This window comes from Moschus berezovskii, chromosome 13 (genome assembly GCF_049115385.1).
Source record: "Moschus berezovskii isolate FMDL1 chromosome 13, NW_MosBer_1.0, whole genome shotgun sequence".
Lineage (NCBI taxonomy): Eukaryota > Metazoa > Chordata > Mammalia > Artiodactyla > Moschidae > Moschus > Moschus berezovskii.
The window spans coordinates 55,866,525-55,881,740 of NC_142472.1; the positions used below are offsets into that span (position 1 = coordinate 55,866,525).

Here is a 15,216-nt window from a genome sequence, read left to right on the forward strand (position 1 = left end):
GGGTTGGTCAGGTACGTTCTTAGGCCAATCAGTGCTCTAAATATTTATCTTGAAATAATCCTTACAACCCTACAAAATAGGTATTAGTCTTACTCTACACATGAAACCACCAAAGTCCAAAGGTTAAGGAACTGGACCCTGAAGGCCTGCGGTTTTCCTGCATGGTATCCTGCACTCTGAGGGCTGAGGGGCAGGGGTAGTCAGGATGGAGATGTTAATCAAATTTTTTAAATGCCTGAGCAGCACTGGTAGAAAGCAGCACACTGATCAGTGGAGCTCTGTTAAGAAACACCGCCTCCCACCCCAGAGAGAAAACCATGGTGCGTGAAGAAGGGGGGACTATGAGAGGAGCCAGGCTCCCGAATGCCAGAAAACCCACTGTATCAAGCAGACAGCTTAATAAATCCCTCTCTTTTATCATCACATGGAACATGTGGCCAGACTGAAGAGCAGCATGGATTAAACCTGGAGGTTCCAGCTCTGTTTGTGGTCAGCACTGCTCCCCTCTACATCCTGCTCCCTCGTTCCTTAAAATGAGCAGTTTCTTCTACTACAACATAGACTCCCTGTCCACCAAAATGTCTGCAGAAAATACAAATCAGATACTGCATGTCTGAATGTACAGTAATTGCACTCTAGAATTAAGTCTCTACCTGAGACTGTTTTCAAAACAAATTACTTCTAGATCTACACTAAAAAATATATGTGTTTTTCTCTTTTTTTGACTGCACCAGGTGGCATGAGAGATCTCCCAAGCAGGCATCGGACCCCGGACCGCTACAGTGGAAGCAGTGTCCTAACCACTGGACTTCCAGGGCAGTCCCTCAATTCCTGCTTTTAATTGGTTGAATCAGAGGAGAGACTGGCATCCCCCTTTTCACAGCATTAATTTACAATGCCTACTGTGTATTTCTTTAAAGTTGTCATCTTGAAAAAGAGGCAGAATTATAAAAAATACTCTTACAAGACATTTGATGTCACTGTCAAGAGCCACAAAATAACTTAATAAATGAAATGTTCTCATGTTCTAGTACTGGATTAAACTTTACCAAGACTTAGATGTTGATTTAACTCTTTCAGAAGTCAGCTCTCCAGTCACCCAGTCTGTGAAAGGGCTTCATGTATCAAGAGTCTTCTGAAGAAAGTGCGCCAGGAGGCCGGCTGCGATAGACTGAGGGAGCCACTGCCAATACCCACTGCCCATGGCCAAGAGGCCCGCTCTGCCAGGACAGGGAAACTGCCGAGGAGACGGCCAGCAGCCTGTGGTTTGGTTTCAACCACAAGTATAGGCTATGCGCCCTCCTTCAAGCCCTCCTCCCACCCCCAATCACTTGGTTTGGCTAACCAGTGACTATATCACAATAATGGGGGAAAAAATTAAAGAAATGCCTGTGACAGTTACTAATAAGGATGGTGTGAAGGCATACTCAATTCTACTTGATCACTCTCTCTTTGGTTTAGGTAATACAGAAGAATAAAGGGCTGACACAATACTGATTTTACTGAAGAATTCAATGAAATAAACTGAAGGGAAGAAGAGGAAAGCAATGGAGACAAAATTCTTACACCAAAATTATGAACAGAAGTCATTTAAAAGAAGAGAAATATTCTACAACAGATGAAGAAAGTTTTAATTTCTTTTCACATTAAACATCGTATACCACAATCAACTAACAGAAATTACTGTAACATTGGTCAAGATGACATAAAACTAAGGATAAATTAAATGTTTGTTATGAGGAAACCTCATTTAATGTGAGTGATGATGTCAGATACTATATGTTTCATGAGAAGATACAATTTATCTTAAAGAGAAAGCAAATAAGTCAGATCAAGGAGACATGCTGAGGTTTTAATAAAGAAGAAATTTTTGCCTTTTCCAGAACGCTTAAAGTCCAGGACAATTTAGGTAAAAGACAGGAATTAAATACCAAGTGCTAGGAGAGTCACAGGCCCATAACTCAGGCTGTGTTTATAGGACTGAACCTCTGCAGCCCTTATCTTTCATGAGCGAGCTACTGTTTCTGGCAGAGGGATCTTCACTGGGATGTGGTATCAATTTTAACCATCAAGCAGTCCAAAGAACTATTTTAAAAAGGGACAGTTGAGTATTTTCATGTATACACTATTAAGGCATCTAAATTTTTGGTGTTTTCAGTATATAACTTTACTGCTATTTTTTATTCTTTTTTCATTTTGCACAACAATGATATTAGGTATTAAGTGACATTTCTTTCTCTACTAATGATCCAGTTTACCCATTTTGCAAACTCCAAATTGCAGTCTTGTGAAGGGAAATTTATAATGTGGGAACACACAGAAAAATACATAGAAAACCAACAGGGAATGTGGTCAGCCATCATAAAATTTCAATCATAATTTAACTGATAGTCTTTAACTTTGGAAAAACAGAAGACTAATTAGAATTAAAATAGGTATTTAAAAATAATTACCAGTAGTTTGTATTAGGAAAGAATACAGCCATAAATGGCTTAATTGCCCAATTAAGTGACTACCAGATTCTTCTTTAGTCAACACTAACAGAATTCACATTTGAGCCAGTCAACAAAGCATATAAATATTTAACATCTCTTGAATAGAACATCTGAGTGATAACAGAGACTACAGAATTCTAACCATTGTCATGACTGTGCACAAATTAACCAGGTTAAGTATCAGAGATACACTGGGAATCCTCCCAAAACTAACGATAGAGTATTCAACAAATTTTTTCAAACATTCAGAAATAAAAATTGAACAATTATAACATGGATGAGACAGTACTTAAACAACTATCAACCTAATCAAAGACCTTTAAAATTACCACCAAAATGCACTATGATATTTTTTTTAGTGTACAGAAAGAACCTATAAGTACAGGTTGCAGAAAGAAAATGTTTAGTGCTATTTACACTCATTTTAAAACTCTGCTCTATACAAATTTAATTCTGATCAGTATGAACAATATTTTTGTAGATCTACTGCATATAAAGCCTTTTCATCAAAGCATTAACAATGAATAAAATAACCTGATTACCTTTAAACAAAGCTGACTGAAACCATTTACACTTACTGCTTGTAAGGGCCGTGGACACTCGTTTCAGTACAGAACATTACGTCAGCCTGCAACTTCATTTTTATAAAGGCTAGAGTTATTTATATGGAATATTGTTCTATATACTACACGCCAATCTATATTTAAGTTCTATAGTTAGGTATTTTATGAGGTTTTTATTAAATATATTCTACACATATTCGCAATTTCACCCAGGAAGAATTTCTTCCCAGTGAAAAAATATAAAATCTTTATATATTTTTTTTTTACACGTTTAGATGAAACTAGCTCATGCTTTAGTGCTGTGCAAATTGTTTTTAGCATATCAGTTTTTAAATTATCGGTACAAAACAAAAGAATGGCATCCCTAATCAAGTATGCCTTGAAAATCAGCTTTTGATTTTAATAACAATTGCAAGCACTAATACCCAAGGCAAACTACATAAAGAAACAAAATTAGTACTATGGAGAATTTTTAATTTTAAGAAATCATCTGAGCTCTCATTAATGAGTAAGTATGATACGGGACACAGAGATGAGCAATAATTATGGAAAATTCCAATTTGCTGATATTCAAATACATAAAAGTGGTGAATCAATGAGGTTTTCTAATATTTCTGTGCAGTCATGGAAATCTACAAGTGACTGGAACTTCCCCCCGCGTTAAGGCTAGGACGCGCGCTCTCCCTCTTGTGCTGTGTGAGCAAGCCCCCCAGTCAGTCTGACTGGGGTGCACGTGTGAAGGAAACACTAGTTTCAGGAGCCCTCTGCTGAGCGCTTCCAACAAGAGGCACATTGTGTCTTTCCATTTGCTGCCGTGAGAACAGCCGCGCTCAGGGCAGGATTCTGTGCCAGTGCAGCCGCCAAGGCTGACTTCGGTAGAATTCACCCAACATTTTAGTTTCTTTTCCATTTTTTTCCTCTCAAGTTGGCCCAGCAATTAACTTCATTAATTGCTGAGTGTCTTCCAGTGTGGATTTGGACATATGAATATTTCTAGGTACCATAAACCAAATTATAAATTCTGCTGATGAGGAAGAAAATAATTGTCAATCGTTTTTAGTGCAAAATTGTATTTGGAACACTTGATTTGTTAGTTCTGGTGATGAAAACTTTTGTGGCAGCAAAATGGTTTCTGCTGTGAAAAATCACTTGTTAACTTTTCCCCTGGAGATTGACTTGCATTCAAAAATCAATTTATATTTTAAAACTGCTTAACATAAACAAAACTACTAGAAATAAAAAGTCATAGTGAAAAATGTTCTTGGTTCGTTTTACTTTCATGAGAGAAGATGACAGTGTTCACGTGGTAGTTGAGGTCCATGGGTCTACAGGCAGACTCTTCCTGAAGGTTCTGAAGCGATGCCGGGTCTCCCCTGGCCCGGCAGCATGAAAGACAAAGACCACGCCACACCACGCCAGGTAGACCGCTTACAGGATGACACAGCAGTTACTTTCTCCAGTCTTTTCACGATTCCTTTGACCTGGGCAAAGTGAAGAGAAGCCTTGTTTATAAAGATGCTTGGGGGAAGCAGAGGGATTCCAGCATAATAAGAAACAGGGAGTTTTTTTGGGGGGGGCTTAATGTTGGCATTTTTTAAAATTAAAAGGCTGTAATAAATACCCTTTTAGTTTTAGCCTGTTTCCAAAATGCCTGGTTATCTGCTTAGCGAGCTCTGACCATACACTATGAAAACATCCTTTCCCCAGAATGTCCAAGAGAACTGGAGCCATTTCTGAATGCCTGCCTCTGTGGTGCAAGGCAGAAAGCTCCCAGCACACAGCTCACCTTGGGAGTTTGGCTCTGGCAAGGTCTCTCTGGCCACCAAATGCATCACTGTTGTTTTGCCAAAAGGAAGCTTTAATGCTGTGTGAAAAGAAGAAGACAGTCTGTTACATATACATCAACCTGTTGGAATCACTCAGCAGAATTGAGATCACTTTAAAAATTGACTGCTTTTTGTATGACTTCCTCAACAGACAGCGCTTCTTACCGGATACAGCATTTCTTACATAATGAAATTAGGTTAATGTTATCAGAAGCAATTTTTATAATTCAGAAATTATTTAGCTATGACTATTAGTTTGACATATATAAACATACTGTGTAAGGAAGGGTAAAGAGAAAATACATAATTGCTTAACCTAATTTTATTCAGTCACCTAAAAAATTCCTGCATCAAAGAGGTCACCACAATGTAGAAATAGAAGAAATGACATATTAATGATTTTAAACATGATAATACATAATTTTATTATTTTCAACCTTATATTCTTCAATTAGAAAACAATTTTCTTTAAAAGGTTACTTTAAATAAACAAATCACTGTTTGGCATTATTAGTAATCACTGTTTTCTAATCAAGCCTTTAAAAGGTTTTTCTCATTTATAAGTAACAATTTTTATCATGAAATATTTCAGACATAGAGTAATATAATGCACCCATATATCTATGAACCAGTTACACAAAGTAAATCCCTTTTTCATCCTGTGTATAAAATGAGCAGCAGACAGTGGGGCTACGGCTTGGAGTTGTTTCTGCAGCTGCAGTGCTCTAGTTCTGAGTTTCACTCTACTCCCCTCACTCGGAACTGAAGGCGGGCTCAGACCAGTACTCAACACGCTCGGTCCTCCTGCCACCCGCTGTTTAAATCCTCTCTATAGGACGATGGTTAAGAAGAGCCCTAATCATCTTCAATATTCCTGATATTTCATATGATCGAGGTGACTTTCCATCTTATTTAACACTAGCCAGCCACTATTTGGTCTATTCTCTTAACTTCTGAAGTTGAAGTGAAGCGTAACGGCCCCCAATACACAGTAGGCTGAAACAAGAGGAGTGCCCTTACTGGATTATCTCCTGGGCCGGCTTTAACAGTGAAACGCAAACAAAATTTTATATTACCAAACATTTCACTAAATGTATTGGGAAAGCCTGACTGAATTTGCAACGTCCACACACCAAGCTGTCGACCATTCTCACACCGCTTCCTGACCACAGGCCGCCAGCCGCGCATTAAGAGCGCATCCTGCCACTCACTCACTGTGAGATGGGTTCTGAGTGCTATCTGCCTCCTCCTGATGCCTCAGCTTCCCCCACCCAAACTGGGAGACGAATTCGAGCACCCGACCCTCACCACTGTATTGATTAAAAGAAACAATCCAGGGAAGTGCCTACCTCAGGGCTTGGCCCAAAGAAGCACCCCATAAATTTTATTGCGATCACCATTATCATCTTCTGAGCAGCAAGAAAAATGGGTCTCAGAGAACAGGTGTGAAAACTGAGATGCAAATGTGGAGAAATTGTGGTCAGGCCTAGGAAGCTGCTGAGGGGCTTACCGATTCAGGCTACACATCTGATTAATGGGGACAGTGACTGCTCTTCTCCACCTGAATTTTGACTCGAAAGAGCAGACACTGACACTAATGGTATCCAAGAAGAAAAAGGAAGAGGGATATGAGACCTGAGACGCCCTCTCTCCTTCACTGTGCGGGCTCTGCCTTCTGCTGCGGCAGAGCACAGCAGCCAGGACATAGGTCCCCACGCTTCACACAGGAGCCACTGGGGGCAACACACCCCTAGCAGACAGGGAGATGGAGAGGTGGACTGGGCGTGCACAAATCTATATTTAAAGGAAGATTCCAACACCCACGGGGTGGCAGGATTACAGTACAGAGCAACCCTCAAGCTGTGTAAAGCACGCCCAGGCCTGCTCCATGCTGGCCATTCAACTGTATGACACTGTGCGCTGTCTCCTCATTACTTACATCCAAGAATATAGGAGACAAAGAAAAACAGTAACCAAAACCCCCCAAGGGGTGAATGTCATTACCCAGATTTACTGAACAACTTAGACGATCCAGGTTATACTCTAACGTTATTTGTCTAAATCACAAGACCAGAGAGATGGTTTGGTTTTGAAGACTGACAGCAACACAGTAATAATGTAAGTCAATCTATTAATCATCCAAAAACAAATTCCAAAAAACAATCAATGATTTGATTTTAACACAAATTCTATGATCTTTAACACGAAGTTGGAGCTTTAGGGCCAAAACAGAGAGGTAATTAAATTAAGTAGGTGAGAAAATGCTCACACAGGTCAACACTTAAAGGGAAGTGGAGTCTCAAGACGCACTCATGGAGTCAATAGGTTAATTCAGGCCACGTCTCCCAGTGACATTCCAAGAGTTACTTGAGGCACAGATAATCAAACAAAGACTAAAATATGGTCCTATTTTCAATGAATGTGAAATACAGCCACGGACAACACTCGTAATTATATATTGAAACGTTCTATCTGTCATAATAATCATTTGCATCCATCTACTCCAGTCCTCATCACACAGTATTTTAACAGTGAATTTTATCTGCTTCTACTGATGCTAAAGCTGAAACTGCAATACTTCGGCCACCTCATGCGATGAGTTGACTCACTGGAAAAGACTCTGATGCTGGGAAAGGTTGGGGACAGGAGAAGGGGATGACAGAGAACAAGATGGCTGGATGGCATCGCCAACTCTATGGACATGAGTTTGAGTGAACTCTGGGAGTTGGTGATGGACAGGGAGGCCTGGCGTGCTGTGATTCATGGGGTCGCAAAGAGTCTGACATGACTGAGCGACTGAACTGAACTAATATCAGAGTACCTTGAAGGAAGAGATTCTATCTTTTCTGAATGAATGAGTGAATGAATGAAAATATCCTACCTTTAAGGAGGATCAGATTAAACATTTCAATTGTTAGGTTTAGAGAAAAAAACTCATAACTATATGTATACAAAGATACATTAAGGTAGATTACTTCCTCTGCCTACAAATTTCTGTTGATAATTATCATAATATATTTGAAACACTTGTACTTAAAGAAAAACAAATTCTGCTCTTGGTAGAATATGCACCCCCATGAGGGGGCACTGTTGAGCCACGTCTCTTCATTCACACATAAAGAGTAGTAATAACTAACAAAGTGTGCAATATGTGCCAAGCACTGTTCTGAGGGAGGCACTACGGTTATTCTAACTTACTGACGAGGAAACCACAACACTAGGACAGAAGGCAGGGAAGTGACTGGCTCAAGGTTAAGCAGCCAGTGAGTAGTGGAGCTAAGCTCCAACATGGACAACCTGGCTCTACGGTCTGCTCTTCCAGTCACTATGCTTCACTGCTTCTCTAACATGACTCACCTGTATTTCTGCATGATTAGCAATTCCATCAATTACAGTCAAAATGAAAAAACATCCCTTCGATATTATAGCTGAAAATCCACCATCATGAACTTTGCCGAGTTTGTGTGTCTAGCTTTAAACTTAAAAATATGACATCTAAACTATATTATCCAGAAGTAAAATTAAACTACATTTGTAAAATAATAAGTGTGGATTCCCATCTCTAATGGCTGAAGAGTTTATTTTACAAGGTGGTAAACACTTAAGCACAGAGCTGAAGTTAGAATGCAAAATGCAAAAATGTAGACATACCAAACTAGGCAAAATTCATAGTTTGAAATTGTATGTTTTTAGCAAAACCAGACATGAGCACCTAAACAAACAAATGAGTGATGCTGCAGCAAGACAGGCACTAAGTCCCATTACAAAGGTGACCATTACCTCCTAATGTGACATTTCCATGCAGAAATCGTCCTTGATAAATAAGGCGTAGAATATTTGGACTGCTGACCTGCTCTTCTTCCCAGTCTGAAAAGAACCAGGGAATTGTTAGGTGCATTTCAACATAAAATTAAGGTATTACCGCCTTGTTCTAAAATTCCGACCCCAATCAGATGAAGAGTATCAGAGAGGACGTGCTTCCTGCTAGAATAATCACAACTCTCGCAAGCACTGTTCTCGCTGCTTCTCACTACATAGCAGGAACTGCTTTAAGATTAGTCTTTGCTTCTTAAAGAACACCAAAACGTGCCAGAACACAGTCCTGAAGTTTAAAAACTAAAACAAATGAGTTGGGGAAAGTCTAATCCTAGTTAAAAAGAAGTCAGATGAAAATCAATTTTAATTATCAAAATAACAGAAAACATCGCAATATTCTGCTATCTGTATCTGTTAAAACATGTATTTGAGGCTGGAAACAGTAGGTTTAACAAAGATTTTTAAAAGCATTAGTATACTGGCAAAGAGCATAACAAAAAAAATTATACCTCAGTAACTAGAAAATAAAAATTTAAAAAAGAACAGTGTCTACTTTTTGATAATGTGGATAACTTTATTGCTTTTTTTAAAGCCAATTGATAAACATTACAGAAGATACAATTTTAGTTCACTTTACCCAAAATTCTCAGAATGAACTTGAAAAACAACAGATATTAGAAGGTACTATACAAGTATGAAATCTAGGATAATTACAAAGACATTCGAAAGACAACTGGTGTGTAGAATGGATAACAATACTTCAGTTGAGCGTATAACTTACCTTATCATGGTAAAATATAGAATATGATTCTGTCAAAATAGCGGTCTGAAGACACTGTATCATGACAAAGTATGGGGTTAGTAACTTTCACTACCTTGTAGATATAGAATTTAAAGTTGTGATTTTGATAGAGATGTGAGAATTCCATCATCACCTTTCTTAAGAATTCTTGCATCATGTGTGAGTTTCCTACAGAAGTTCCTGCTTTCATGAGATAATGGTCAACACAAAAACCAAAACACTCTCAAGAGCAAGTGACAGAAGATAAAGGAGGTGAGTGGAGGGCTCTCCCTTTTGCCTTGTTTTGACTGTTCAAAATGATGAACATGAGTTTGATATAACCAGTGCCTGTCAGTGACTCAGCATGACAGGAAAGGAGAAATGAACCTCAGTCCCACCCCAGCCCCGCTCCCAGCCTCTCCTCCCATCCTGTCCCTCTTTAGTGCCTTCTGACTCCCATGATCCCAGGTCCCTCTCCTCCAGAAGGAAGATCAAATAAGTTGTTAACACTTTGGTATGGATTACTTTGAATTCATCACACCCAAGATTATTGTGAATAGAATATTTCCTTTTTTTTCCTTTAGCATTGTTCATTTTGTCAATAAATTTGGAAAACTCAGCAATGGTCACAGGACTGGAAAAGGTCAATTTTCACTCCAATCCCAAAAAAGTGCAACACCAAAGAATGTTCAAACTACCGCACAATTGCACTCATTTCACATGCTAGCAAGGTAATGCTCAAAATCCTTCAAGTTAGGTTTCAACAATACGTGAACTGAGAACTCCCAGTTGTACAAGCTGGATTTAGAAATGGCAGAAGAAAAGGAGATCAAACTGCCAACATCCACTGGATCATAGAAAAAGCAAGAGATTCCAGAAAAACATCTATTACTGCTCTACTGATCATGCTAAAGCCTTTAACTCTGTCAATCACAAAAAACTACGCAAAAATTCTTAAAGAGATGGGAATACCAGACCACCTTTCCTGCCTCCTGAGAAATCTGCATGCAGGTCAAGAAGCTACAGTTAGAACCTGGACAAGGAACAACAGATTGGTTCCGAATTGGGAAAGGATTTTACGTCAAGGCTATATACTGCCACCCTGCTTATTTAACTTAAATGCAGAGTACATCAAGTAAAATGCTGGGGTGGATGAAGCACAAACTGGAATCAAGAATGCCAGGAGAAATATAACTAAGATCATGGCATCCACCCCCATAACTTCATGGCAAATAGATGGGAAACAATAGAAACAATGACAGACTTTATTTTCTTGAGCTCCAAAATCACTGCAGATGGTGACTGCAGCAATGAAATAAAAAGACACTTGCTCCTCGGAAGAAAAACTATGACGATCCTAGACAGCATATTAAAAAGCAGAGGCATCACTTCACTGACAAAGATCCATACAGTTAAAGCTATGGTTTTTCCAGTAGTCATATACGGATGTGAAAGTTGGACCATGAAGAAGCTGAGCGTCAAAGGATTAATGCTTTTGAACTTTGGATTTGGAGAAGACTCTTGAAAGTCCCTCGGACTGAAAGGAGCTCGAACCAGTCCACCCTAAAGGAAATCAGTCCTGACTATTCATTGGAAGGACTGATGCTGAAGCTGAAGCTTCAGTACTTTGGCACCTGATGCGAAAAGCTAATTCACCGGAAAAGACCCTGATGCTGGGAAAGACTGAGGGCAGGAGAAGGAGGAGGCAACAGAGGATGTGATGGTTGGATGGCATCAATGAATCAATGGACATGAGTTTGAGCAAACTCGGGGAGATAGTGAAGGACAGGGAAGCCCGGCACGATGCAGTCCATGGGGTCTCAGAGTTGGACACAACTTAGCCACTAAACAAACAACATCACTCTCAGACATTTAAAAATGCTTTTCATAGTCTTACTTATCTTTCCTGCCTGATGTGAAGACAATCCTGCATTCTAAGTTTAGTTATTTCAGCTCTTCTGAAATTCCTTCTTATCTATGACCTTTAGCTCCAGTCTCTTTCTGATTCAGGAAATAGTGTTGACTACAAGTCATTTCAAAGTATTTATCTAAAGCAGTATTTCTTAAACTCAGGTCTATGAATCCCTAAGACAGGTTCTTTGGGTCTGAAAGTCCTCATCAAGAGTTTTTAGATTGTGTTTTCATTTTAATGATAACCTGGATGAGATTATCTAGATAATTCAAATTATTACCTTACAACCAAGTACAGCCTTGGGACTTTAGTGATCATGTATGAGTTTAAGCTTATGATTGTACTGGTGCCAAGCAGTACTTCTTTAATTGTCAAGAGGTTAACAAGAAAAAAACAAAGGTCGACTTAATACATAAATGACACACTCCTGTCAGTGAAGGCTGAATGACAATTTGGTACACTGTGTGAATGACAGGTCTGTGGTAAATTCACACATAACTGGGTTCTCATACAGCCAGCAGGAGAGGAGGCACGCCATACTCCACAGTACCATATTCATGGGGCAAGCAGTGAGTGAGTTTTAGCAAAAATATGCCAGGTGGCACATTAAAGTTGCTAATTTGAACATTACTGGTTTTAGAGCTATATTTGCATTTTCTGTGTAGATCTGTTTTACTTTTATGGTTGTATAGAAGTTAATAAGGATTAAAGAGTTTCTTCTAAAAGAGTTTCATATAATTTTAGGTTGAGCAGTACTGATAATTGATTCATTTTGTATACACTGTGTTCTCTGCTAACACAAGTCTTGTGCTTTAAAAGTACAAACTGTTTTGGCTAGCTCCTCTGTCCATGGGATTTTCCAGGTCAGAATACTGGAGTGGGTAGCCTTTCCCTTCTCCAGGGGATCTTCCCAACCCAGGGATCGAATCCAGGTCTTCTGCATTGCAGGTGGATTCTTTACCGTCTGAGCTACCAGGAAGTCCGATTACTGAAATCAGCACAAACAGTTGTATCACTAGGTACGTGCAATTAAAAGGATCAAAATGACTTGGGTTAGCTTCATAGGAAGAGCATAAGCTGAAGACTCATTTGAGGATGGCATGAGTCTTATTACATGGAAAAGAACCAGAGAAAAGATCTCGCTCTCACACACACACACACACACATAAAGGCACACACTCGAAAATTCTGTCATGGATACTGGCTTGAAAATGCAAAGCATAAATGGATTTTACACCTTCTTGACCTTGTAGTAGTTCAGAAAACACAGGAAGTGACATGAATGAGATATTCACTTTCTGTCAAATGCCACGCTAAGCAGGTTGTGTATAGAACAGACCAAAAATTTTAAAAATGTGTTATAATTTGTTGAAGATAGTTTTTCTTTGTTTTTACTTTGTGCTTTGGTGCAAAGAGAGTTACTGATATGAAAGTGTGTGTGTGTGTGTGTGTGTGTGTGTGTGTGTGTGTGTGTGTGTTAGCTACCTTGTGTTTTCCTTTAAAAAATAATTTTCTTTTACATTAAAACAGCTGTAAGGCCACCCAGCAACCTGATGCCCAGGCTCCTTTACCATTCTGCAGTGAGGGAGCCAAAAGGCCAAACCCAGCAGGGATGCGGCAGCCCCTTCAACTTTAAGCCTTGTACCTTCAATCATTCGCTTGTTTTCTTATATTTTACTTACAACTTTTTCAAAATGTCTGTGAAACAAGGCAGGGCATAAAGAATCAACATTATTTATTCTCAAGAGAAAACCACCACTCACCCATCGGCCAGTTGTCATACACGTGCTTTGCGATGTCAGAAGCAGAATCATTAGGAGAAAATAGGAACTCTTTCGTTTTCCCGCTTACCAAGATGAGACGCAAGTTTATCTGAAAGAAGACAATGATTCTTTTAAAGTCTTAAAATTTTTAAAATAAAATAACGAGTTTTCATTTCAATCACATTCTCAATTATTACTAATGCCATTTTCTGTTTTTTATTTACTTAAATTCCAAAAAGATTCTTTTTAAAGGTCTGAATTTGAGACATGATTTTCATTATTTAATACATGTGTATGTGTGTGTGTGAGGATATATTTACCATACAAATGAATAAAGTGAAAGCAAAATTCATTATGCTTTTAAATTTACTCCAGCAATGTTCAGAATTGGACTTTTATAGGTTATCGCTATAACTATAAAATACACATTTTCCATTGAACAGCTAATACAAGTTGTTACCCTGCAGATCACATCACTAAATAGGAAAAAAAAATTCAGTTGTTAATATGCTTCTTAGAAAAAAGGAAGAGAAAAAATAAACTATATACAACTTTTTAGCCTATAAAAATCATTCAAACCAAAACAAATTAACCAGAAACTGTTATTTTGAAGAACTTTATATTAGAGTTAATTGGAAGATTCAATAACAGTAGTTACTTTAATCCCGATTACATGATCACTTTCGTGGAGCTCTGTGTAACGAAGAACACAGATTCACCCTTAGTGAAAAACCTAAGATGGACAATAGAATTAACATTTTTGAGAGCCACTGGATTTACATTTCCAAGTCAATATATATTTGCTTATACCATTCTTAATATAGTTTCCAAAATGTTCACTTTTAAACTTTTATCTTTGTCCATAATTAACAATTTTTTTCAACCAAATATTCATTCATCTCCCTTATAAGTTACAGATATATAGGTGAGGTTTTCTATACCTGTAAAGCCTCTGTTATACGAGAGGAAATAACACCTTCCTAAAAAAGAAAGGTACAGCCAGAGCCCAGTTTCTCTACACACAGAGCACAGAGACTGCCAAAGCACCAGGTTACTCAAGCTCTCCTCCTCAGTTACTAACATCTTTTTATTATTGTTTAAAAAAAAAAAACAGTAAATCTGTAAGATGACAAAGTCTACAGTGAATAAACTGGAATCTACTGTGCGCCACCAAGATACCAGGTCACTCATTCACTATCTCCCACCACCATGGCCACTGCTGTTCCCAGTACCTCAAAAGCGCCACTGAAAACGTGCTGATAATTATAAAATACCTCCTCTAGGAAAATGCTATACACACCCAACTCTGCATTCAACGGGATGCAACTGGAATTCACAGCACATGGAGTAGAATCGGGTTCCATATTAGAAACTGTTTTCTAACTGCTATGTACCCTATTCTCTCAATTTTTAAAGTATTTCAAAAGATAAAAGAAAAAGAAGTCTACACTTCAGGTGAAAAGCCCTTTCGATATGACCTGTGAGAATTTTTTGCTGCCTTTCCCAACTAAAATGAAATTATACCAAAGAACTTAATACAGGAAGAGGTCTGATGAAACAATACTGTTGGAAAGAAGTAATTTGATCCAGGAACTGTTAGTTCCATTAGAATAAAATTCAAGGAAGAATTTACAATAATGATTCAGTTGTAAGAAAGCACCACCTTCTTTCTTTCCCACAACAAATAAGTGATGAGTGACTGCTAAAGCAAGGAGCCTACCGTCTACACAATACAGTGTGAATTTTAGTTCTCACACATACATAACTATTTAACACTGTCTCTTCATGTGTGAATATGGGTAAATATCTATTTGCTCTGAACTTAAAAGGAATCTTTTAATAGCTTCAAACTACTGTGGAAGGGCCCTTCGGCTATTAATGCCCCAAGAAATTATGCCCTTCAAAATGGGTCAGCCACGTGTCTGCTTCACTCAGAAAGAAATATAATTAAATCCAGGCTTCCTAAGAGTTACATAAATGATAGGAAACTACTATTTCCTGGGATCAACTTTTAAGTTAACAATTAATTTCTCCTGAGCTTTTATTCAAGTTATAATAAT

At 38.4% G+C, this 15,216-nt stretch overlaps 1 protein-coding gene across 1 annotated transcript in view; it reads right to left on the bottom strand.

The window, feature by feature from the left end:
* Positions 1 to 1,607: 1,607 nt before the first annotated feature.
* The window catches only part of UBL3 (ubiquitin like 3), a 46,698-nt gene continuing 33,089 nt past the window's right edge, over positions 1,608 to 15,216 (bottom strand). Inside the window, exons 2-5 of the mRNA XM_055426316.2 lie at positions 13,157 to 13,265; positions 8,665 to 8,751; positions 4,845 to 4,922; positions 1,608 to 4,539 (exon numbers count right to left, since the gene is read on the bottom strand). Coding sequence (XP_055282291.1) covers positions 4,487 to 4,539; positions 4,845 to 4,922; positions 8,665 to 8,751; positions 13,157 to 13,265 — 327 coding nt within the window. The 3' untranslated portion in view covers positions 1,608 to 4,486. The remainder of the gene's footprint in view (positions 4,540 to 4,844; positions 4,923 to 8,664; positions 8,752 to 13,156; positions 13,266 to 15,216) is intronic.